This window comes from Bos javanicus, chromosome 11 (genome assembly GCF_032452875.1).
Source record: "Bos javanicus breed banteng chromosome 11, ARS-OSU_banteng_1.0, whole genome shotgun sequence".
NCBI classification, from domain to species: domain Eukaryota; kingdom Metazoa; phylum Chordata; class Mammalia; order Artiodactyla; family Bovidae; genus Bos; species Bos javanicus.
Genome location: NC_083878.1, coordinates 15,050,104 through 15,077,241, shown reverse-complemented (window position 1 = coordinate 15,077,241; position 27,138 = coordinate 15,050,104). Strand labels below are relative to the sequence as shown.

The 27,138-nt window shown below is 35.6% G+C and overlaps 1 protein-coding gene and 1 long non-coding RNA gene across 4 annotated transcripts in view; one reads left to right on the top strand and one right to left on the bottom strand.

Moving 5' to 3' along the window:
- Nucleotides 1–27,138, top strand: part of LOC133256869 (uncharacterized) — a 37,868-nt gene that overhangs the window by 7,787 nt on the left and 2,943 nt on the right. For all 3 annotated transcript variants that reach the window (XR_009739322.1, XR_009739321.1, XR_009739320.1), the window contains one exon: nt 3,680–3,775. This is a non-coding gene — a long non-coding RNA (uncharacterized LOC133256869). The remainder of the gene's footprint in view (nt 1–3,679; nt 3,776–27,138) is intronic.
- YIPF4 (Yip1 domain family member 4) overlaps nt 15,923–27,138 on the bottom strand; it is a 33,928-nt gene continuing 22,712 nt past the window's right edge. The window contains exons 4-6 of the mRNA XM_061432028.1: nt 25,638–25,715; nt 20,112–20,225; nt 15,923–16,927 (exon numbers count right to left, since the gene is read on the bottom strand). Of these exons, the coding sequence (XP_061288012.1) occupies nt 16,790–16,927; nt 20,112–20,225; nt 25,638–25,715 (330 nt within the window). The 3' untranslated portion in view covers nt 15,923–16,789. The remainder of the gene's footprint in view (nt 16,928–20,111; nt 20,226–25,637; nt 25,716–27,138) is intronic.

Genomic DNA, 27,138 nt, shown 5'->3' with positions numbered 1-27,138 from the left:
TTGGCATTTTCGTTGGGGGGATGAAATAAATTATTGGTAAATTTTAAGTTCTTTATTTAACACAGGTGCTGATTTTATTAATCTGCATTCTTTTTATGATGTTGAAATGTTCTGTAGTATATTTAAAGATGAATCACTTTGGTCTTATTTTCCTGACTGTAGGCACACCATGATACAAACATAGTTCTTCATCATGATAGAAATGTGTTACCCCTTTTCCAATTAAGTTTTTAAAAGAACTTTTTAATTGGAGGCTAATTACAACATTGTAGTGGTTTTTGCCATACATTGACATGAATCAGCCATGGGTGTACATGTGTTCCCCATCCTGAACCCCCCTCCCACCGCCCTCCCCATCCTATCCCTCAGGGTCATCCCAGTGCACTGGCCCTGAGTGCCCTGTCTCATGCATCAAACCTGGACTGGTAATCTATTTCATGTATGATAATATACATGTTTCAATGTTATTCTCTCAAATCATTCCACCCTCACCTTCTCCCACAGAGTCCAAAAGTCTGTTCTTTACATCTGTCTCTCTTTTGCTGTCTCGCATCGTTACCATCTTTCTAAATTCCATATATATGCATTAATATACTGTATTGGTGTTTTTCTTTCTGACTTACTTCACTCTGTGTAATAGGCTCCAGTTTCATCTATCTTATTAGAACTGACTCAAATGCATTCCTTTTTATAGCTGAGTAATTTTCTATTGTGTATATGTACCACAGCTTTCTTACCCATTCATCTGCCGATAGACATTTAGGTTGCTTCCATGTCGTGGCTATTGTAATCAGTGCTACGATGAACACTGGGGTACACGTCTCTATCAATTCTGGTTTCCTCGGTGTGTATGCCCAGCAGTGATTGCTGGGTCATATGGCAATTCTATTTCCAGTTTAAGGAATCTCCACACTGTTCTCCACAGTGGCTGTACTAGTTTGCATCCCCACAACAGTGTAAGAGGGTTCCTTTTTCTCCATACCCTCTCCGGCATTTGTTTGTAGACTTTTTGATAGTAGCCATTCTGACCAGCATGAGATGGTACCTCACTGTGGTTTTGATTTGCATTTCTCTGATAATGAGTGATGTTGAGCATCTTTTCATGTGTTTGTTAGCCATCTGTACGTCTTCTTTGCAGAAATGTCCATTTAGTTCTTTGGCCCATTGTTTGATTGGGTTTATTTTTCTGGTATTGAGCTGCATGAGCTGCTTGTATATTTTTGAGATTAATTATCAGTTGCTTCATTTGCTTTTTCTCCTATTCTGAAGGCTGTCTTTTCACATTGCTTATAGTTTCCTTCATTGTGCCAAAGCTTTTATGTTTAATTAGGTTCCATTTGCTTATTTTTGCTTTTATTTCCATTACTCTAGGAGGTGGGTCATAGAGGATCTTAGCTGTGATTTATGTCAGAGTGTTTTGCTTATGTTTTCCTATAGGAGTTTTCTAGTTTCTGGTCTTAAGATCTTTAATCCAGTTTGAGTTTATTTTTGTGTATGGTGTTAGAAAGTGTTATGGTTTCATTCTTTTCCAGGTGGTTGACCAGCTTTCCCAGCACCACTTATTAAAGAGATGGTCTTTTCTCCATTGTGTATTTTTGCCTCCTTTGTCAAAAATAAGTTGTCCATAGGTGCATGGATTTATCTCTGGGCTATTTTGTTACACTGATCTATATTTCTGTCTTTGTGCCAGTACTATACTGTCTTGATGACTGTAGCATTGTAGCAGTCTGAAGTCAGGCAGGTTGATTTCTCCAGTTCCAGTCTTCTCAAGATTGCTTTGCCTATTCGAGGTTTTTTGTATTTCTATACAAATTGTGAAATTATTTGTTCTAGGTCTGTGAAAAATACTGTTGGTAGCCTGACAGGGATTGCATTGAATCTAAAGATTGCTTTGGGTAGTACACTCATTTTCACAATATTGATTCTTCCAAGTCTTCCAAACCATGAACATGGTATATTTCTCCATCTATTTGTGTCTTCTTTCATCAGTGTTCTATAATTTTCTATATGTAGTTCTTGTTTCTTTATATAGATTTATTCCTAAGTATTTTATTCTTTTCATCACAATGGTGAATGGGTTTTCTCATTGTTAGTGTGACTTCTGTGTATTAACTTTATATCCTGAAACTTTATGATATTCATTGATTAGCTCTAGTAACTTTCTGGTGGTGCCTTTAGGGTTTTCTATGTATAGAATCATGTCATCTGCAAACAGATGATCATGTCATCTACCTCTTCTTTTCCAATCTGATTCCCTTTTTCTTCTCTGATTGCTGTAGCTACAACTTCCAAAACTATGTTGAATAGTAGTGATGAGAGTTGGCACCCTTGACTTGTTCCTGACTTTAGGGGAAATGTTTTCCATTTTTCACCATTGAGGATGTTTGTTTTTATCATATATGGCTTTTATCATGTTGAGGTATTCCAATCAAGCTTTATGTTCTAGAATTTGGACTCTTCTCCACTGGGGTGTGTGCAGGAAGTGGGGAGGGTCTGTTGTGGCTCCTTCAGTGCTTGTCATGGAAAAAAAAAAAATTCTTTCAGGGTTTTGTTGCAAAGGAATTAATCTGGGTTGGGAAGATCTCCTGGAGAAGGAAATGGCAACCCACTCCAATATTCTTGCCTGGAAAATCCCATAGATGGAGGAGCCTGGTTGGCTACAGTCCATGGGGTCACAAAGAGTCAGACACGACTGAGCGACTTCACTTTCACTTTCAAGAATGGAAGAAGGATGTGGTACTGGTACTGGGATGGAAAAGCAGCAATCTGATTAGAGAAAATGGAGGCGTCCTGGGGACTAGGTTTGGGGGATTTTCTTAAGACATTTAGATCAATCTCTCTTGGGTGGTCATACCAGGATGGTCAAGGCTGGTGTAAACTGCAGGGACCTTGAGAGCAAAGCATAAGTCTCTGTGTTGTGTCAGCCTATGATTAGAACAGAAATGGCAGTGAGGGCATCTCAGTGGCCCTCACAGAGCAACAGGGCCTACTAGAGAAAGGTGTGCCATCCCCAGCCAGCAAGAGCATCCTCTAGAAGGTGTGGAAACAATGAAGCACACCCAACCTTGGCATGAGATAAGGCCAAGGGTTCTTTTAGGAGTCAATGAAGGGGTTAGGGAACTCAGTTTCTGACCCACATTAGAAGTTCTTTAGCTAGCCCTGAGGAAGCTCAGGTTAGATTTAACTTACTTTAGAAAAACAGGAAAACGTGATGTTTCTTGTAACTGAAAGATTACACATTAATGTCAGAAAGCTACCACACAGAATAAGCAAAGGCTAGAGACTATAAGGAACAGGTCCAAATCCAAAGAACAGAGTTCGCTGTCAATAGATAATTGGAAGCAAACAGCTAAGGGTCTCTTTTTCCCTTCTTCTCAAGGGAAAAAAATAACCTTCAAACTAATGGGCCAGAACAATGGTAAAACAAGGAAACTCAGGTTCCCCAATAAGTGAGTAACAGAAGCACTAGATGAACCAAGGAAGCATTAGATGAACCAAAGAAGCAAACTCCACAGCAGACTCCACTGTCAACTTGGAGGGTCAGATCATCAGAGGGAGAAAAATCCCACCGACTGCCAGTTAGACCACAGCCAGATTTGAGGAACAGCGTGAAACTACTCATGAGTGAGAGAAATTAGCTTTCAGGTAACCATACTTTTTTTTTTTTCTCGCTGTGCAGCACATGGGGTCTCAGTTCCCCAACCAGGGATTGAAACTGCACCCTCTATATTAGAAGTATGGAGGACTAACCACTGGACTGCAAGGAAAGTCCCAGGTAACCATATTCTGTAACAAGTTGTTTATATATATGACAACTCATCTACAGAAAAACTTTCATTCCTTATGCTTTAAAAGGTAAGTACTACAAAACCATTTTCTTATATAGGTTTCTGAAAATCAATGAGCACTAAAGTATACTTACAATCAGTTCAGTTCAGTTCAGTCGCTCAGTCATGTCTGACTCTTTGTGACCCCATGAATTGCAGCATGCCAGGCCTCCCTGTCCATCACCAACTCCAGTTCACTCAGACTCACGTCCATAGAGTCAGTGATGCCATCAAGCCATCTCATCCTCTGTCGTCACCTTCTCCTCCTGCCCCCAATCCCTCCCAGCATCACAGTCTTTTCCAATGAGTCAACACTTCGCATGAGGTGGCCAAAGTATCGGAGTTTCAGCTTTAGCATCATTCCTTCCAAAGAAATCCCAGGGCTGATCTCCTTCAGAATGGACTGGTTGGATCTCCTTGCAGTCCAAGGCACTCTCAAGAGTCTTCTCCAACACCACAGTTCAAAAGCATCAATTCTTTGCCGCTCAGCCTTCTTCACAGTCCAACTCTCACATCCATACATGACCACAGGAAAAACCATAGCCTTGACTAGATGGACCTTTGTTGGCAAAGTAATGTCTCTGCTTTTGAATATGTTATCTAGGTTAGTCATAACTTTCCTTCCAAGGAGTAAGCGTTTTTTAACTTCATGGCTGCAGTCACCACCTGCAGTGATTTTGGAGCCCAGAAAAATAAAGTCTGACACTGTTTCCAAGGTTTCCCCATCTATTTCCCATGAAGTGATGGGACCGCATACCATGATCTTCATTTTCTGAATGTTTAGCTTTAAGCCAACTTTTTCACTCTCCTCTTTCACTTTCATCAAGAGGCTTTTTAGTTCCTCCTCACTTTCTGCCATAAGGGTGGTGTCATCTGCATATCTGAGGTTGCTGATATTTCTCCCGGCAATCTTGATTCCAGCTTGTGTTTCTTCCAGTCCAGCGTTTCTCATGATGTACTCTGCATAGAAGTTAAACAAGCAGGGTGACAATATACAGCCTTGATGTACTCCTTTTCCGAATTGGAACCAGTCTGTTGTTCCATGTCCAGTTCTAACTGTTGCTTCCTGACCTGCATACAGATTTCTCAAGAGGCAGGTCAGCTGGTCTGGTATTCCCATCTCTTTCAGAATTTTCCACAGTTTATTGTGATCCACACATTCAAACGACTTTGGCATAGTCATTAAAGCAGAAATAGATGTTTTTCTGGAACTCTCTTGCTTTTTCCATGATCCAGTGGATGTTGGCAATTTGTCTCTGGTTCCTCTGCCTTTTCTACAACCAGTTTGAACATCAGGAAGTTCACGGTTCACATATTGCTGAAGCCTGGCTTGGAGAATTTTGAGCATTACTTTACTAGCATGTGAGATGAGTGCAACTGTGTGGTAGTTTGAGCATTCTTTGGCATTGCCTTTCTTTGGGATTGGAACGAAAACTGACCTTTTCCAGTCCTGTGGCCACTGCTGAGTTTTCCAAATTTGCTGGCATATTGAGTGCAGCACTTTCACAGCATCAAATAAGATTACACAAAATTTACTTACATAAAATGTCCATGTTTTAAGACTATGTATAAGGAACCAAAAAAATAAAGTGTATTTGGGTTCTCCAGAGAAACAGCACCAATAGGAAGTGTGTGTTTGTATATAATATTTTACTCTTAATAAAAAAAGATGCCAGAGTGCTCTCCAGTCCCTTCAGCCACATGAAGGTACAATGTGAAGTCTGAACACCAAGAAACAATAGTTCTTAGGGACAAACACTTTTAAAAGCATAACTATGGTCCTAAGAAACCCATAAGTCTAGGGATACTTACTATAACTGCAAAAAACTGAATACATCTTAATGACCTCTGAGAAAGGGCTAAGTTATATTGTAAATTCTACTTAACAGCAGCGATAATAAAATTCCTCTACAAATATTTTTCTTTTAAAACGTGAGGCTTAAATGCTCATTGACACATACATTTATATATATATATATATATACACACATATATATTTAAGTAGATTTATTAAAAGGAATTAGCTCACAAGCTTATAAAGGCTGACAGGTCCCAAGATATGGAGGGTAAGCAGGCAAGTTGGAGACCCAGGAGACAAAGGTGTACCTCCAGTCCAAAGGCCAGCAGGCTCAATTGAGGAGTTCTGAATCGAAGGTCAGGAAAAAACATGTCCTAACCAGAGGCAGTTGGGCAGGAGGAATTCTTACTGTGGTCAGGGTGAAGAGGGGCAGCCCTTCTGTCCTCCTCAGGCCTTTAAGTCCACCCACCTTGCTGTGTTAAGTCGCTTTAGTCGTGTCCATCTCTTTGTGATACTATGGACTGTGGACTGCCAGGCTCCTCTGTCCATGAGATTCTCTAGGCAAGAATAGTGAGTGGATCGCCATGCCCTCCTCCAGGGGATCTTCCCGATTCAGGGATTGACCCTGAGTCTCTTGCATCATAGGCGGATTCTTTACCGCTGGGCCATCAGGGAAGCACCCCACCCACCTTAGGGAAGGCAATCTGTTTTACTCAAGTCTGTATTTAAATGTTAATCTCATCCAAAAAACATTCTCACAGAAACACCCTAATATCTGGGCTCCACATGGCCCAGACAAGTTTACATATAAAGTTAACCGTCACAGAAGGCAATACATCAATATGTTATCAATTAATTGGGTCGTTAATACTTTCACTCGCACTGGCCTTCTATTTTGTTATTTCAAATGGCATATTTCTGTATTTTAATTATTTTTAAAAATTGTACTGAGTTATAATTAATAATCAAGAGACTTCTGTGGTGGTCCAGGGTTAAGAATCTGCCTTCTAATGCAGGAGATGTGGGTTCGATCCCTGGTCAGGGAACTAAGATGCTACAGGGCAACTAAGTCCACATACACTACTCCTGAACCAAATGCCACAACTAGAGAGAAGCCCAAATGCCACACAAATGATTCCGCGTGCCATAACTAAGACTCGATGCAGCCAAAAATAAAGAAATATTAAAAAAACAATTAACAATCAGTATCATATATATTTCCATATTTCAAATAATTTCTGCTTCTTTTTCATGTTTTCAGTTTCAATCATGTTTAGTTCCTGTCAAATTAATTTATAAACCTCAACTAATAAAACACTGCTCTCTGGAGAACCTAAATAAAGAACTGATATCTTCACCAAATAATTCTAGTAAGGACAATTTTCTAAAAATATTCTCATATTCTAAATGTTTGTTCTCGTATCAAAATCTCTAATGAAGAAAATATACAAGACTTGATAAAATGTCCAAATTACTTTTGTAGTTCTAGCACTACAGGTTGCTACTGAAGCCAGAATATAAAATTCCAATTCTCATTATCACAATTAATCACAAATTCTAAGCTCTTCAGGTATTAACTTTCTCAGAAAAATTTTACCTTTATTTGCTATCACAAACTTACCACAAAACTACATTTTACTGGGGAAATACTTAAAAGTGATTCATTTATTTACATATTTATAATACCATTTGGAGATACTTTAATTTAGTGTCTTTCAGCCAAATTAAAACATCTGGAAATCTAAAACTTTGGCTAAATTTCCAGATTTTTTCCCCAAGCTTTCCACAGTACTAGCTGTTCAAAACCCAGTAAAGTTTCTATATAGTTCTTATTGGAATTATTTTCCTTGAACATCTGTAATAAATTTTGCTATCTTCTCCCAGATAATACCTTTAGGTCCACAGCATCTTAAGTTATGATATTTTGCCTCTTAAGTAAATTATGAAGACACTTTCATGTGTAACAATTGAAGCTGTGCAGTAATGACTGAATTTTTTCTCTTCTGTTTTTGTCAGATGTTTTATAAGTGAGACCATAAATCTAAGTTGCAACATGTCTGCATTAATTATGGTTTTTTTTTTTAATAATGTTTTATTGGAGAAGGAAATGGCAACCCACTCCAGTGTTCTTGCCTGGAGAATCCCAGGGACAGGGTAGCCTGGTGGGCTGCTGTCTATGGGGTCACATATAGCTGGACCCAACTGAAGCGACTTAGCAGCAGCGGCAGTCCTTAACAACATAGCAGATGGTGTTAACAATTTGAAGTGTATTTTAAAATATTTCTTATTTGAGCAATTAAAACTCTTAGATAAAATGTTTAGAACATCACTTGCAAAAAATCATGCTTTCATTTCAGAAATGAAAATCATTTATTTTATATTAATTCTGAGGCAATATCAAAAGATGTTTCAGGACGTTTTTAAGAAACATTTCAAGCTATAGTTTATTATCATGTTCTTCCACAGTTTTAGAATATGAACACTTAGAGCATTTAAAAGGAATGTTAAGAAGCTTATCAACATTTTGCTAACACTCATTCTGGGTGTTTTTTCTCCCTCCAATTCACAACTGTAAACTCAAACACAATAACTTCACAGAAAGGTATAAATGTTACATATGTATAGTTTGATAAATTTCCATAAACTGAACACACACACACATGATTAGCACCCAAATAAAGAAAGAGATCATAGAACATACCAGCATCCCAAAAGTCTCAATTCCCATACCTTCTTTCAGTTACTTCCTTCCCACTTAAGAGTAACCAACATCCTGTTTTTGTACTTCATATAAATAGAATCACAAAGTATGTATTCTTTTGTGTCTGGTTTCTTTTGTTAAGCATTATCTCTACATGGTTATACATCTTCCAATATTATTGTATTCTATTGTGTGACAACACCATAATTTGTCTATCTGGGTTGTTTCCAAGTTTGGATATTAGTAATGGCACTGCTGTGGACACTCATTGCTCAGACCAATATGGTAGGTACTAGCCAAATGTAGCTCTCTAAGTCAGCTCCTCAGTTGCACCAACCACATTCAAGTGGTCAGTAGCTACATGGCTAGCAGCTACTGTATGGATAGCACAGAATAGAGCACTTGCATCACTGAAGCAAGTTCCATTGCATAGTGCTGAATCCACAAGCTGGTGAACATATGAAATCGCTGGGTCAAAAGCTATGCGTATATTCCACATTAACAGAAGATAGCATCAAATAGTTTTAGAGTGTCCATTACTACTTTGTTGTAAGCCCTTCTATTTTAAAATATTAAAACACTATATTTACTTTTCACCTAATAATCATAATACACTAAATAGGAAAACCACAACAGCCAGTGTTAGAACATGGAATGATTCACAGGTAATGAACAAGGCAGGAACATTATTTACCATAACACAGTTCAAGTTAACAGATGTTGCAAATGTTTCTCAGATGTCATTACAACAAAAGGTCCATTATCAATGGCTGTCAAAAAAGAACTAATGGACTTATATCTATTAATTTTAGTGCTATTGCAGTTACAGTAAAATGATCTACCACTGGTACAAATTTCAGTATTTTAACTGAGACAGCCATGCTGGTGTCTATCAGCTAAACAACAGACCTCCTCATGATCCCAACCAATTAACCACAGATACTACCAATCTTCTCAAGTTCTGGCAAATGGAGGCCAATGTTGTTTAAACTGTATTTAACCACGAATGAATTTGTGCACCTGTACATATATATATTGGTCTTTATCGTTTCTCCCCTCTTGAGTTGCTCATTTACATTCCTTATCCATTTTAAACTACCAATTTATAAATTCTTTTACTATTATACATTATATACTATGATTGCCCATGTATGTCCTTTGCCCATTGAAAGTTACTAATTTCCAAATGTTATTTTTATATTAAGGAAATTAACCCTCTGTACACAGAAGTCTTAAAAATATTTTCCTCCAAGTGGTAGTTTATCTTTTTCCTATAAAATTGTTTTAAATGCTAGGTAGTCAAGTTTCTTAACTTTTTTTAGATTTTGTGTTTTATGTCATGTTTGAAAGCCTTATCTTCTCAAATAGTGTATGAAAAGTCAATTTTTCTCCTGCCTATTTAAAAAAATACTTGATATATCTGTAACTTACATACTCCAGCATAAGTAGTAGAACCATCCTTGCATTTTTTAAAGTGGCCTATAATGTTTTTGTTAGACACTGCTAGTTACCTACCTGGCACCCGTTCTTCCTTACTAACAGATGTGACTTTGTTTAGGGCAGTAAACGTGCCCAGCTTAAAATACTTTCCCAGACTCTCTTACAGCAAGGGGTAGCCAAGTGTTTCTGTTCTCTGCTGAGATATAAGAGAAGTCACTGAATGTGGCTTCCAGAGAGATCTTTAAAGGCAACTTTGACTGACATGCTCCATTTGGCCTCTTAACCTTCCCTTTCTTCCTGATTGGAATCTAGATGTACTACGTAGAAGTGAAACAGCTATCTTGAGACAACATGGATGAAAGCCACCAACCAAAAAAATAGTAGAGTACAAAGATAAAAGGAACCTGAGTCCCTGGCGACATTAAGTTGCTGTTAGTCCTAGATACACCCTTGGATTGCTTATGTGAGAAAAATAAACTCTTTGTTTACTGAAGGATCATAGGGTACAAACATCCAGTATGACCATACTGATCATAGGATTATTTCTTGCAAACAAGTACATTTCTATCTGATGCATTATCTCATGTACACCAATTTGGCATGTGACTTTTATCTCATACTTTCTATATATAATCAAGTATATTTCTGGAAACCCTCGTTTCATTGATCTAAATAAATTCAGTTTAATAGCTTTTATTGAACACGGGACAATTTTATATGCTTTATATTAACTAGCTCACTTAAGCCTCACAATAGCCCTTTGAACTTTCACTATTTAATATTAATGTGTAGTACTTATAAACCTAATGCTAATGGTAGATTTTTTTTAAATGAAATGGAAAAAAAGATCAAAAAGGAAAGAGAAAGGTGTTTCAATTATCTATATGATGGACTGCAGCAGAAGGCAATCATTTATGTTGCCCTCCATCTGGCAACACTGGTGTTCCACACTGTAATGCAAAGAACAGTAGACTGATGGTCTGAAGACATAAGCTCTTATTCCAATTCTGTTGGTCAACAGTGTTTGACAACCCTTCCTTAGACTTTAGTTTCCTCATCTGTACAATGAGGTATGATCACACTCAGTAGATGATCTCTAAAGTTTTCCCTAACTTTAATAATCTATGAAAAACTAATAATTAAGCTATTGGTTTTGAAATTCACTGGATTCAAATTTGAATTTGGGATTCAATGACCAGGCTCCTGTATTCATTCAACAAAAGTACTGGGAATACATTAACAAACATGTCAGAAAATGTCCCTGCCCCAGTGGAGCTTACATTATAGTGGAAGAATTTAATAAAAGAAATCTAGACACTTACCAAGTAGCAGTACTACAAATGAAACAAGCAATGATGTAATCAAGATTTAACTGGGGCATACAGCTGGAGAGTTACAAGATTCAGGGAAGATTCCTCTAAAGTATGGTTATGAAGTCTGTATAACATGAATATAGTTATGGCATAATACATGAAAAAGAGTAAAATGTGAAGTGGCAATTTAACTATGTTAAAACAATTACAAAAATTAAGGATGCCCTGTAACACACATACAGAAAAGCACATAAACCATACAGCTTAATTATTAAGTCCTCCTTAAGATTCTTTCCAAATACAACTCTTCTCCCTCCTCAATAAGGGTAAAGCATTAAAATATTTTGGTGGTCACTTTCTTGCACATGGCTCTAATTATTTTCATTGCATAAAATCCCACTGTATACTTGTACCTATTTTATGTTGATGGACATTGCTATGTCCAATTTTTTGCTATTACGAATCATGTTACTATGTTCTTGTTTTTTGTGGCATATGTACATGCATTTCTGTTGGGGATATATCGAGAGTAGGACTACAGACCTTGGTCTTGGTATTAAAAACACCATTATATCTAATCAAAAGCTCTTGACAAGTACTAACTTGCCAAATGAGCTTTCATTTCCTTCTACTCAAATGCTATTCCCTCTGTCTGTAATAGTCTTCCCTTCCTTCTTTGCTTAGTTAACTTTTACTTACCCAAGGATTTCAACTTAAACATCATTGCCTCCGGAAGGCTTTTCTTGTCTAATTCCTCTGTCATATATACTGTCTTGTTACCACAGGCCCCTCTTTGTTCATTTGTTGCACTGTTTTTACAATTTGTTAATCATTTTCTCTCTCAAAAATACTGGCTCATTAGGGTGCATATGTGGTCTCTGTTGCACATCATTTATTCCTAAACCTAGGTAGAACCTGGCACATAGAAAGGGGTCAATAAACACTTGATGGATATCTGCTCTCTCCTCACATTCACGGTACCCAATTCAAATGCCATTTCTTCTGAATGTTTCTTTCTTGAAGCTACAACCAGTACCATTCTTTGAAAATAAATCTGTATTAGGCAAAAGTTTCCTAGGTCTCATTTAGCAAAAAAGATTGAGTATGAAGCACTTAGCATGTAGGCCCATCATCAACAACAAAAATATTTTCACTGCTGTCTAGGGCGACGCTACAGTTATCAGAGTGTAATTTAGCATAAGGATTACAAAACATATGGGTTGTTTCATTATCAAATGCTGCACACAATTTAAGTGATATTTACACAGCAACTGATTTTCACAGAAGTAGAAAGAATCACCATAAAATCAAGAAAAATGTAGAGTTTCAATCATTTATCACTGAGCATTTATGAATAGCAGCAATCTTTTATACCAGCTTCTCCTCTTTATTACCAGATGACAAATTTCTCCCATAATCAGTCATTCATTATAATTTCATTTGATCCTGTCTAAATACTTTGGTAAGCTGTTTTTACTTGTTTGGTTTTTAATAAAAATTGCTCAGTGGCAACTATTATAGAAAAACTCGTGCCTCCATTCTTGATAAATCAAATTTACTTATATTCCAAGTATTAATTTAACAAGCTTATTACAGGTAGGAGAGCGTACTGTCCCTGCCCCATAAGCATTAATAATCTTTATATACTCTAATTACAAGTTAAATTCAAAATATTTCATTAAAATGTTTTCCATATTAATATCTAACTTAAATCTCAGTGACAGTATTAGTATATCGCTGAACTGTTCAGAAAGGATGTTTAAAGAATTTTTTCCAAGCATTTGCAAGTTGTAAACTAAACACCTTCAAAGTAAAAACTTATAGATATCTTGTTGAAAATCAGAAAAGTTGAAACCAGGGTAATCACCAATACAGAATGTAAAATAGGGAGTTATTTTACTAATGCCATCTTAATCATTCTGACATTCTTTCCCTAAATTAACCTCCAAAGTTTAACATCAGCATATCGAAAGAATTCAAAAGAGCAACCTAACCCTGTAAAGTGTCTGACTCTTTGCAAGTCCATGGACAGTAGCCTGCCAGGCTCCATGGTCCACGAATACTCCAGGCAAGAATACTGGATGGGTAGCCATTCCCTCCTCCAGGGGATCTTCCCAACCCAGGGATCAGTCACAAGTCTGCGGCACTACAGACAGATTCTTTACCAACAGGGAAGCTCCAACTTAACCCTAAGCTTTATGTTTAATAATATACACTTTGCACAGGGAATATTCTCTTAACCATTTCTCTTTAGACAACTATATCCACTAAGACATAGCAGAACCTAAAACTGTCATAAAGTATATTGAAAGTCTGTTATAAAGAAAATGTATTTCACAAACAGAACTGTCTTCAGAAACTATAATGATTTCTAGTGAAAAGATGTAAGAATGTCTAGTACTGACTAATGTCAAAAATCGTATTTTGGAATTTATTTAAAAAGTGACAGTAGATTCTCAAACATACAAACTACTGTCGGATTGTACAAAGCAGGAACTTGTAATTCCGTTTCTAAAGGGAAATTACCATGTGGTGCTAGGTAAAGCCCAAGATGTAATACAAGGGTTCAATTAAAGAAACTTTTTATGGAAGAGGATAATAAGATACTTATTTTATGTGACTAAAGTACCAGAGAAAAGAGTATCTGAGGATGCTTTTTAGCTCTATTAAGACTTATTTCAGACTGCCATGAATTGTATTAACTCAAGCCTAAATCCTCTAATAGGGCCTTTTAAACACTCTGAGACACTCTACAGTTCGCCATGATGTGTGTTGTTCTCCTTTGCGGCAAAGAACAAAACAAGAAACCCAACTTGTATATTAATATATATATAAAACAAAGTAAGACATTTTAACAAAAATTATCAAACGTGTCACAATTTCCTAAAACTTAACACTAGCTAAAATATGTATTACTGAAAAGGTAAAAGATAAATAACAATCATCTTAAAATATTCAGTTTGTTGAATATGAAAAATATTATTTTTATTAGTTTGTAGGATTATTTTATTCAATGTTTTATTACATCAGTTTTTTAAATGAACTAAATTTTAAACAATATATAAACAAAAATATCTACCTAACATTTTAAGTCAATGTAAATTTTCACTAATTTAGAAATATTAATATATTAATATTTAGGGAATTTTTGGAAATAGATTATATTATATATAAAATTGCCTTACAGACCTTAGAAATTAGCAAGTTTAGTAATGGTTCATAAAACTTTATAAATCTTCCTAGACTATATTTAATATAAACAAAATTATATGTCGATTTTTATTTATAATCAAAATTTCAATTATTTTATAATCAATTTAAAACAAATGAATGTCTCTAATTCTTTTTTTTTTGAGGATTAACAGTGATCAGGATTACTATGACTGGAAACACTTTAAACATGTATACACACATACAACTAGGAGAGATTATCTGGGTAATTCTGTTTTAAAAATACTAATGAACTAATAATTAGGTTGGAAATCATTATTTTAAATCAATATAACACAAAATATTTTTATATATAAATTCAAGCAGAGGACATTATGGTCAACTTACCATTATTAGCTGTAACAGTACTGTATCTTGGACACATTTACAAATCATGTTTCAAACTGACAATCTGTTTTAAGTGCTTTGCTCATTAGCCCATGAAGACAGTGGCTGAGCTTGAAACATTATGAAACATTATAAATTGTTTTTATATATACCTTAAACTGGACTAGTCCCAAGATCAAATGCTATTATTTTTAAATACCTTTTTGGAACACAAGTACTTCATTTTATCTTACATCAATAATAAACAAGATTCATACAAGTGAACTTTTCATTCACATCTTAAAGAAATGATAGCTTAAAAAAAAATTTAAACCACCTTTGGATGGAGTTGGTCCTAAAATCACTTGACTTACTGCTTAGTAAAATTCTACTGCCTGATATGGACTCCCAAGCTTTTGGGGGAAGAGTCCAGAGTCAGCGCTATGAACATCAAATATAATTATCAACCAAAACAAAGTATTGCTCTCAGAAACCCCTACAAACATTTACTTTGTAGTTACTGCTTCTATAACTACAGATCCTTCCTTACTATTCCAAATTATTTTAAGTTTTAGAAGTTTTATCCCTCTGTTGCTTCTAGTCTGTTTTTCTAAGCTTGTTTAAATAATCAGCATCATGTAACTTTCCCACATTATTCTGGCCCAAAGATAGCTCTATACTTCTCACTTCTGCAGCTTCAAGTTTTTGGGTTTTGTTCTTTTTTCTGTTTTAGGGGGAGAGGAGAAAAGAATGAGAGATGGGCTTGATATCTTGTTAATTTGTAGGCTTATTTCAGAGTTGCTGGATATTTCCTGACACATTAGGTTGCTCAAGGAATATATCCCAAGAGGTGGCCACATTATCATATTGAAGACAGCAGTTAATTTTTCCAGCTGAGACCAGAAAGGACAATATAATAATCTGCTAATAGTTCTTAGGCATTTGGTATTTTATGGATATCAAATATTTCACCTACTTCACAAACTAATATTAATTAAAGGTACATCTAAAGTCTATGAAATTATTTGCATAAAATTTCACTAGCTGGAATTTCTTATTATCTCTCTTAGCAAATATTGTATGTTTGCTAAAGAGTACCTGATACTTGTTAAAATATCAGGTAATATAAGACAAGGTGTTATAAAACAAAACACACAGCTGGGAAGCATTTTATTTTTTTTCTACTTCATATAACATTGCTCGGGACCACAAGACTCTAAAGGTCTCTTTTCAGCAACTTTTACGGCTTAGAAGTGCCACTTAAAAATATTTACTGATACTATAAATAATATTACATACTGTAATACTACATACTGACAGTTTTAATAAATGCCATATCCATCAAATGCCATAAGCAGAAACTTTAAATCAGATGTTTAGACATTCAAAAGTGGTTTGTAAAAAAAGCACACCCAAACAAACCAAATCTACATCAGCAACTGTTATAATTAGTTTTAGTTGTTATTATTAAGAATTCTGATGTATGGCAGAAACCAGCACAATATTGTAAAGCAAATATCTTGCAATAAAAAAAAAAAAGAATTCTTAACAAGGACATATTGCCAGAAGCATGTACGAGACTTTAAAAATTATATATAATTTAAGAGCAAATTTAATTCATAAATAAAAAGATTAAAGGCCAAATTAAAGAAAGTGTAAGCATCGGATTTAAAATATCTTAATTTTTAGGCTATTCAGAAATATATTTTGTGAATAAGAATTACTTCATAAATATATATGTATAAATATAAATATATATCTACAAGATCTGCAATGCAGGAGAAAACTTGTTAAAGGAAAAAATTGCACTTTTAGATGATCAAAATGTTATTATATTTACCCTTCAAGTGAAATATAATTACCATTCCAGGTGCTTTTGGCACAGATTTTTAGGTGAATATTGACACAATCTTAAAAACACAATGCTTTTATATTTTATTCACTGGAATATGAAGAATCAAACAGAATTCAGAATTCTGACCAAAAATATTCAGATAACTGCAATTGCTTAATTAAATACAAAAAAAAATTGTTTTAAAAAGACCTGAAACTGCCTTTACATCTGAACATGTAAAATTTTACCGTCAACAGGGTTTTTTAATATCCTCAAGCAAGAATTTCCAGCCTACACAGAAATGTAACAGTGTCTTTTTCTACTTATATATGACTTAGATCACACCCCAGTATATAAGGACAAAAAATAAATGTATAATAAAAAGATTGGATAAATCAGGAGAGGCTTTTTGGTCTTGAATTCTTCACCCACTAACAATGAAGCAGCACTGTAGGCAGCCCAAAACACACCAAAGAGCTTAAAAAAAAAAAAAAAAGACAAAAGGCAGCATATTAGCAAGTCAATTAACATTTTGAGTATCATAGAGTAAAAATTACATTTGCAGTATTTTTTTTAAAACAACCCTGGCAACCAATTAGAGAAAAAGCAAAACTTATTGAGAATGTTGACACCTTATTAAGAATATTCATCCCTGCTCTATTCCTTGACATCTGGAAATGACTTAGGTTTTACATTATCAAACTTGTCTAATTATAAGAATCACCTGGGGTGACTATTAGCTTCCTGGGATTCATTCTAGTTCTACTGAATCAGAATCTCTAACGGAAGAAGGGTCTAATTATCAGTCATTTTAACAACTGTCCTGGATGATTTAAGACAAGGCAACTTTTGGAAAAACTATTACTGGGACCAGATGCTGAAAGATATTTGTTTCCTAGGAAAACTAACTGATTCTGTAGAAAATATTCTTTTCTTCCAAGAGGTAGAAAAACAGATTAAGTGAAAATTTCACACAATTTTCCCAGGACTAGGTAGAAATATAGTGTTATAAGGGAAGGAGGAAAAATGTAACATTTTGGTTTACAGTATTCTGACTATGCACCTACTTAATTTTAAATTATATCCACTAGAAATTTATGTAATACTTCTTTATGTAGTCACTGAAGGCATTTTACAGAATAAAATGAGAGAATAACTTTAAGGATAGAAATCAGGGAAATTATGATAGAACACTTGGCACAGAGCAGGGTTTCTCAATCTTGCACTAATCAAATTTCTGGGCTGGATGACTGCTGTGGGAAGCTGTGCTGTGCGCTGTAGGGTGTTTGGCAGCACCCCTGGCTTCTAGCCACTCTATGCTAGTGCCACCCCACCCCTCCCGTCCGCGACACTCAAAAATGTCTCTAGACATTGCCGAACGTCCCTGGGGGGCAAAACTGCCATCAGCTGAGAACCACTGATACAGAGGTAAAAATTAAACACTGGCAGATTGACTGAAAATTATTTGAGATGACCCAGTTTTCTACTGCACTTTTAAAACTAAATGCAAACAAAAAATACAAGATATTTTAATCTTGTATAGAGAAATAAATAAAATTATAATCAAATTCCATTTGTACATGATGATTAAATGTTTGTTGTGAATAAATGGTTAAGACTGGTAAAATTACAGAGATTTAATGTTTAAAAAAAACTAGTGCTTGTAAACTGCATTCCAATGCTACAGTTAAAGGATAAGAGTTCTCATTATTTATTTCATTCTTTCATTATTCTTTCATTATTTCTCAACAGACTTTGGACTAAAACAAGAAACATGCAAAACAGATCACTACACAAAGATGATTTAAGTGATTAGGGAAAGAAATGTGGCAAAGAAATATCTAAAGTTCACAAATTTTTTATCCTAAAATTTTAATGATTTTATAAAAAAAGACTTCTATTTTATAATAACACATTCACTTGTTGTATAAAGAATATTAAAGACCAATTTTCAGTTGAACTCAATGACTAAAAATAACCAGAGGACACAGTTTTAGCAGTTTTGGGAATAGGCTCAGAAGCATTCAAACAATCTTTAACCCGAGTAAAACAACACACAGGCAGTGATCCTGAATGACTTAGTAAAGTGGTATGTTCACTAAGACTAAATAATTAAATGCCAGCGTGGGTGGGGCTAGCTTCTGCACTGCAAGACTTTCAACCTAAGCACTAATAATGATATTTTTTAAAAAATTAGTATTAGAGGAATGAAAGCGTTTCTTGGTTTCTAGAGTGTTCCAACAGTTGAAACATACAAAGATGTTCTCAAAATATTTAATATTTATAATAATAACAGCTACTGCTTGAGTGCCTACTGTGTGTCAAGCACTATATTAGTCATTATTCTTCAAAATCTTCATAACAAATCCAAAAAAGTAGTTGCTAAGTTTACTGTAAGAGGAGAGTAAGAAAAGATAGCTCCCCAAGGCGGACAACAAGAGGCAAAACCAGGATTTGCATTCAGGAATTTAGAATTCAGTTCTAAAATCCAACTCTTCTCAATATCCAAGGCTTATAATGTCAGTGTTAACCTGGAGTTACTCAATGCTAAAAGGAATAATTTCTTTTACACTGGAATTAGTAATAAACTTTAAGTGAAACCGAAAGTCATAAAGTAACTCTACTTAAGTTAGTCTACTTAAATACTCTAGTATTTAAATATGGAGACTACATAATGGTAGTATTGAAAGCAGTGGTCTTAAGAAGTTCTATTTTCCATAAAGAAAAAAATTACATTCACTGTGTAATATACATACATGTGTGAAAGTAGTCATTTATTTTTTCCAAAGTGGTTCAAAATTAATAAATACCAAAATTTGCTATATCACTATTCATTAATAGTGTTTAATATTATCAGTAAATGTTTAAAGTGGGTACATTGTTAATAAGTTTAACACAGCATAAAGAAGTCCTGATTTCTGCAACACAGAAAAGTCAGTTTATTAGAACTACGTATATCTTACTTGACCACTAATTTACTATTCAAATAGGAGTTAACAATTATTAAATAAACATCCAGTGGAATTTCAAATAAATATAATAAATTCATCTTATAAGCATAGAAAGAAATGTTTAACATTAAATAAAAAATTTTGAGTGCAATATCCTGAGGCCAGATTTGCTCTTTGTTCTTTATTCCACCCTAGATATACATTATAACTTCTGGCAATTAAAAGGGGAAAATATTTGGTAAAATCAGTGAGTAAGGTCACTGTTTCAAAATACTACTAACTGCTTGATATAAACTGTTATAGATTATAAGATTCTTTAGCCATAAAACTAGTATGGTCAGCTCTTATTACCTGTGAGTTCTACATCTATGGATTCAAACAACTGTGGACTGAAAATATTTGGGGAAAAAAAAAATTTCAGAAAGTTTCAAAAAGCCAAACCTGGGTATGCTGGATTACAGACAACAATTTATATTGTATTATCATAAGTAATCTGGAGATGATTTAAAAAAGTAGATGAAGGATTTGCATAGGTTATATGTAAATACTACATACTTTTATACTGGGGAGTTGAACACCTGAAGATTTTTGTGTCTGTGGTGGTGGTGGGGGGCAATCCTAGAACCAATCTCCCATGGATATGCAGGGGCAATTGTAGACTTTCCTGACTGGAAAACAGTAAACTACTTTTTATAACACACACTACTTACTTTTATAAGTGTAGACACGACTTCAAATGATCCAACCACCAAAAGTATAGGGGCTATTACAATGAGAGGAAGTAATGAATATCCTATAACTCCAAGAACTTGGCCATATGCAACCTGTGAATTTTCAAAATTTTAAATAAATATCATAGAAATCAAGTTACGTATTTTAACCACTATTAAACATCATATATACTTTGTTGTACTTGCATAAGCATGAGAATTAAGAAAATCATAAAAGTATCATGTAGTAGTAGTAATACTATCCCCATTATGAAGAAACTGATTCTCAGAGAAACAAAGGTCTTTGTTAAGTAAAGACAGCTAGCTAGTTAAGAGTTCAAAATAAGATATAAGATCTAGGTCTTTTAACTTCCTCAAACAGTCTTTTTTTTTTTTTTTTCAATTTATTTACTTTTTAGTTGAAGGATAATTGCTTTACAGAATTTTGTTGTTTTCTGTCAAACCTCAACATGAATCAGCCATAGGTATACATATGTCCTGTCCTGAACTTCCCTCCCATCTCCCTCCCTATCCCACCCCTCTAGGTTAATAGAGACCCTGTTTGAGTCAACAACAATCTTAAATTACCCAAACAATTAGTGATACCTGTCTTCATATAAAAATTGTATGAGATTTTGTCTAGAATATAAAAAATAATACACAAACAAATGTCATTTTAAGTCCCTGTTAAAATTATTTTAAATTTCCATAAGCAGAATAAAAAAGTTACACAGATAAATGTTACTCTAAACTTATTCAAGAGTTGTAGATTAAGATGGTGAACTGAACACATATCTAATACCATTCCTTCTCGAAACTCCACTAAAAGGGAAGAAAAAAAAGAAACTTCTTTTTGTAAGAGGCATAAACAAGAGGCAAGAAGATGGAACAACAGCAAGTTAATTTTGGAAACTGCAAAGTAGTAGAACAAGAGCTAAGAATCAGATTTGGAGACCTTTCCCCCAAGTGTGAGAAAAAGGCTCAAGAGTTTGACATTTAGCATTTAAGTGTTCATAGAGTAAGCCTAATATGAGTCAGCACCAGTATGATAACTTTGCCTGGCTTCCCTTCTGCTTTACTCTCTCCACAAACAGATAAATCCCAGAGTGCTACAATTCCTAGGTTTACAGTAATTCATAAACTCTAAGTTAATGGGGCAGTGATTCTCAAGGTGTGGCCCATGGTATTCTGGGGATCCAGGACACTCTTCTAAAAGACTGGACATCAAAACTATTTTCTATAATAGTGATAAAGCATTATTTGCCTTTTTAAATTAGGTTGATATTGATACTAATAGAACAAAAGCAATGGGTAAAACATCATGCTGCTTTATTATGCCAATATGATATGAACTGTACTAATAGTAACTATGTTCTTTACTACCACACACAGAAAAGAAAGAAAAAAACCCTCCTGTTTCACTTAAAAATGTCCTTAACAAAACAGTTAAAATGACTGATTTTATTAAGCCTCAACCTTTGAATATGCCTTTTTAATATTCTGTGTAACAAAATGCAAAGTACACAGAAAGCACTTCTTCTACCTTGATTCAATGGTTATCCCAAGGAAAGCACGTGTACAACTGCTTAAGTGAAGAGCTGAATTAGATGCTTTATCCATGGAACACCATTTTTACGTGAAAGAACAAATGAAAAACTATAATTATTCAGAGTTAGGTACTGATAGGCAACATGACTGAAACTGAATGAAACAAGCCTGTTGCTTCAAGAAAAACAACTCACAGTATTTTTTTCAAATTACTAAATGCTATCTCTCAAGCAAAAAGTAGAATTTTGGTAAACTTACATCCAACACTGTAATCTTGACATTTTCTGCTGATAGGTGATCTTAGTGAATGTGGTTTTCTGATATCATAGAATAAAACGTGTCAACATTTGGAAGTTCTGCAAACCTCAGTGAACTAGTGTTCTTTAGATGACCATGCATGGGTTAAAAAGATCCATTCAAAATGAATTTCAATGAAACAATATAAAAAGTTCACTAATATGGTTTGAGATTCCTCACAAAAAAACTTTAAGAAACTATTTCCTGTTGAGGGCACCCAAAGCTGGTGCTCTGGGAATACCCAGAGGAACAGGGTTGGAAGGGAGGTGGGGGGGTGTGTTTAGGATGGGAGGGACACATGTAGAACTGTGGCTGATTCATGTTGATGTATAGCAAAAACTATTGCAATACTATAAAGTAACTATCCTCCAATTAAAATTAATTGATTGAAAAAAGTGATAGTATAGGTCAGACAACATGTCTGATTTTTGGCAAATTATAAATATTAACAAGAGACAAAAAAAAAAAAAAACTATTATCTCGAGTGTTAATGTAGTATCAGAATAGAATAGACATTATCATCCAAAAAAAAGTGTTAAAATATCCCTCCTTTTCAAATTATATACCTGTATGAGGACTTATTTTTTATATATACTTTATCCAAAGCGATATATCCTGTAACAATTGAATGCAGAAAGCAGGTATCAGGATCCAGATTCCACTAATCCAGATATTAAAACTACTAGCAAGAATGTATAACAATGCATTTTCCTCAATTTGTTTTAAAAAGTGTTCTTTAAAATGCATTATTTATGTTAAAATGCATTTGATTTGCTTTTAGTTTTAAATGAATAAACACATATTAAAATTTTTTTATTTTTATTTTAATTTCTAACATGGTAATTTTGTTTGCTTTAACTTTTTTGGTCACAAAATGAGGCATGTTTATTCCCTGACCAGGGACTGAACTCACACCCCCTGCACTGGAAGTGTGGCATCTTAACCACTGGAACACCAGGGAAGTCCCCATGATAAATACTGGTAAATACAACCTACATTAAGCTCTATGGTTCATTTCAGTTCAGTCACTCAGTCATGTCCGACTCTTTGCGACGACATGGACTGCAGCACGGAAGGCCTCCCTGTCCATTACCAACTCTCAGAGCTTACCCAAATTCATGTCCATTGAGTTGGTGATGCCATCCAATCATCTCATCCTCTGTCGTCCCATTCTCCTCCAGCCTTCAATCTTTCAAAGCATCAGGGTCTTTTCAAATGAGTCCGCTCTTTGTATCAGGTGCCCAAGGTACTGGACTTTCAGCTTCAACATCAGTCCTTCCAATGAATATTCACGACTGATTTCCTTTAGGATGGACTGGTTGGATCTCCTTGCAGTCCAAGGGACTCTCAAGAGTTTTCTCCAACACCACAGTTCAAAAGCATCAATTCTTTGGCACTCACCTTTCTTTATAGTCCAATTCTCATATCCATACATGACCACTGGAAAAACCATAGCCTTGACTAGACGGACCTTTGTTGGCAAAATAACGGCTCTGCTTTTTAATATGCTGTCTGCTGCTGCTGCTGCTGCTACTAAGTCACTTCAGTCGTGTCCGACTCTGTGGGACCCCACAGACCGCAGACCACCAGGCTCCCCTATCCCTGGGATTCTCCAGGCAAGAATACTGGAGTGGGTTGCTATTTCCTTCTCCAATGCATGAAAATGAAAAGTGAAAGGAAGTCGCTCAGTTGTGTCTGACTCTTAGCGACCCCATGGACTGTGGCCCACCAAGCTCCTGAATCCATGGGATTTTCCAGGCAAGAGTGCTGGAGGGGTGCCATTGCCTTCTCCAATATCCTGTCTAGGTTGGTCAAAACTTTCCTTCCAAGGAGTAAGCTTTTAATTTCATGGCTGCAGTCACCATCTGCAGTAGTTATTTTGGAGCCCAAAACAGGGAAGTTTGCCACTGTTTCCCCATCTATTTGCCATGAAGTGATGGGACCAGATGCCATGATCTTCGTTTTCTGAATGTTGAGTTTTAAGCCAACTTTTTCACTCTCCTCTTTCACTTTCATCAAGAGGCTCTTTATTCCTATTAGCTTTCTGCCATAAGGGTGGGTTCATCTGCATATCTGAGGTTATTGATATTTCTCCCAGCAATCTTGATTCCAGCTTGTGCTTCTTCCAGCCCAGCATTTCTCATGATGTACTCTGCATAGAAGTTAAATGAGGAGAGTGGCAATATACAGCCTTGACGTACTCCTTTTCCTATTTGAAACCAGTCAGTTGTTCCATGTCCAGTTCTAACTGTGGCTTCCTGACCTGCATATAGGTTTCTCAAGAGGCAGGTCAGGTGGTCTTTCAGAATTTTCCACAGTTTATTGTGATCCATACAGTCAAAGGCTTTGGCATAGTCAATAAAGCAGAAATAGATGTTTCTCTGGAATTCTCTTGCTTTTTCGATGATCTAGCGGATGTTGGCATTTTGATCTCTGGTTCCTCTGCCTTTTCTACAGCCAGCTTGAACATCTGGAAGTTCACGGTTCAAGTATTGTTGAAGCCTGGCTTGGAGAATTTTGAGCATTACTTTACTAGCATGTGAGATGAGTGCAATTGTGCAGTAGTGTGAGCATTCTTTGGCACTGCTTTTCTTTAGGAATGCAGTGAAAACTGACCTTTTCCAGTCCTGTGGCCACTGCCAAGTTTCCAAATTTGCTGGCATACTGAGTGCAGCACTTTCACAGCATCATCTTTTAGGATTTGAAATAGCTCAACTGGAATTCCATTACCTCTACTAGCTTTGCTCCTAGTGATGCTTCCTAAGGCCCACTTGACCTCACATTCCAGGATGTCTGGCTCTAGGTGAGTGATCACACCATCATGATTTTCTGGGTCGTGAAGATCCTTTTTGTTCAGTTTTTCTGTGTATTCTTGCCACCTCTCCTTAATATCTTCTGCTTCTGTTAGGTCCATACCATTTCTGTCATTTATTGAGCTCATCTTTGTATGAAATTTTCCCTTGGTATCTCTAATTTTCTTGAAGAGATCTAGTCTTTCCCATTCTATTATTTTCCTCTAATTCTTTGCATTGATCACTGAGGAAGGCTTTCTTATCTCTCCTTGCTATTCTTTGGAATTCTGCATTCAAATGGGTATATCTTTCCTTTTTGTTTTTCTTCTTTTCACAGCTATTTGTAGGAGCTTCTCAGACAGCCATTTTGCTTTTTTGCATTTCTTTTTCTTGGGAAAGGTCTTGAACCCTGTCTCCTAAACAGTGTCACAAATCTCCGTCCATAGTTCATCAGGCACTCTGTCTTTCAGATATAGTCCCTTAAATCTATTTCTCACTTCCACCGTACAATCGTAAGGGATCTGATTTAGGGCATACCTGTATGGTCTAGTGATTTTCTCTACCTTCTTCAGTTTAAGTCTGAATTTGGCAATAAGCTCTATGGACCTGAGACCAAAAGTTTGAGGACTAAACAGAGAATAAATTGTATGTTTCCCTATAAAGCTCTAAGTTATTTATAAATGATAGGATTTTTTCCTTCCTCTTTCTCATAACATTTAGAGTATGCATAATACTAATATATAGGTCACCTTGAAAGAAGTAGCATAAATTAAAAGCAGTTCTGGGGCAACAAACAATTACAATGAACATAGTTACTAATAGTATCTGCAATATCAACAATAAAGCTTACCATAAAAAACAGAGACTATTTTCAAAATTAACTACTTACTTCTCCACCAAGAACTCTAGCCAGTAAGAAAATCGTTAGTGAACCAAATATCCAAATGGTTATAATCCATGAAACCACCTTAAGAGAAAAAAATTCATGCAATTAATATCTGTGTTACCAAATAAGCTGAAAATTTCCCATGAGTTCAATTCTCTACCACATAAAGTATTTTGGTATCACTGACTTTAGGTCATAGGAAGTTTGGGTTCCCAGGTATCTTCTGAAAACCTAATAAGAATATAATATGTAATATAATTTTACATCCAAACTGAAAATTTGGCAATGATCAGTTGCTTAAGGAAACCTCAGTATTTTAACATCTATGATAAAAGATGACTGCAAAACGACAGCAAAGTGTTGACTCTCAGCTCCTGCTTTATAGCATTCTACATGATAAATTTATCCGTGAAACAAGTTACTAACCTCAGGAGGTCTCTCAAATTTACATTAATTACACATTTATCCAAGTAATAGAATGTGGACAACACTTCAGACAATTTTAACTCTTGAGACTTGACATAATAATGATACATGCATGTATTTCCAAGTTCTGTCTGCTTGAGACGGTCTAGAAATAAAGATACCGCGTAGCAACGTAAAGAAGACTAACTGCCCAGTTATGGTGCGTGATGTGTGTCCTTAGCCATGTCAGATTCTTTGCGACCCCATGGAATTGTAGCCCACCAGGCTCTACTGCCCACTGGATTTTCCAGACATGAGTTGCCATTTCCTTTTCCAGGGGATATTTTCGACACAGGGATTGAATCCACATCTCTTACATCTCCTGCACTGGCAGGTGGATTCTTTACCACTAATGCCATCTGGGAAACCCAGATACTTACTGGTTTCTAAATATTCCCCTGTAAAAGGAACTAGGACTCCCTAGGGAAATGACTGATTCCAGGGCTGGGACAGGGAAAATGAAAGATGAGTCCAGAATGCACTGTGGAATCAAGAAGAAAGGAAGCACTCAAAAAAGGATGGGAATATGTCAAAAGGATACCAAAGCTAACCTGAAGGAGCTTCCAATAGCTAAAACTGCAACAATCTAAGCAATAAAATACATGATTATACTGGATTATAGTCCATAATCATAAGGGATTTGATTTAGGTCATACCTAGAGTGCCTGATGAACTATGGATGGAGGTTCATGACATTGTATAGGAGACAATGATCAAGACCATCCCCATGGAAAAGAAATGCAAAAAAGCAAAATGGCTGTCTGGGGAGGCCTTACAAATAGCTATGAAAAGAAGAGAAGCGAAAAACAAAGGAGAAAAGGAAAGATATAAGCATCTGAATGCAGAGTTCCAAAGAATAGCAAAGAGAGGTAAGAAAGCCTTCCTCAGTGATCAATGCAAAGACATAGAGGAAAACAACAGAATGGGAAAGACTAAAGATCTCTTCAAGAAACTGAGAGACACCAACAGAACATTTCATGCACAGATGGACTTGATGAAGGACAGAAATGGTACGGACCTAACAGAAGCAGAAGATATC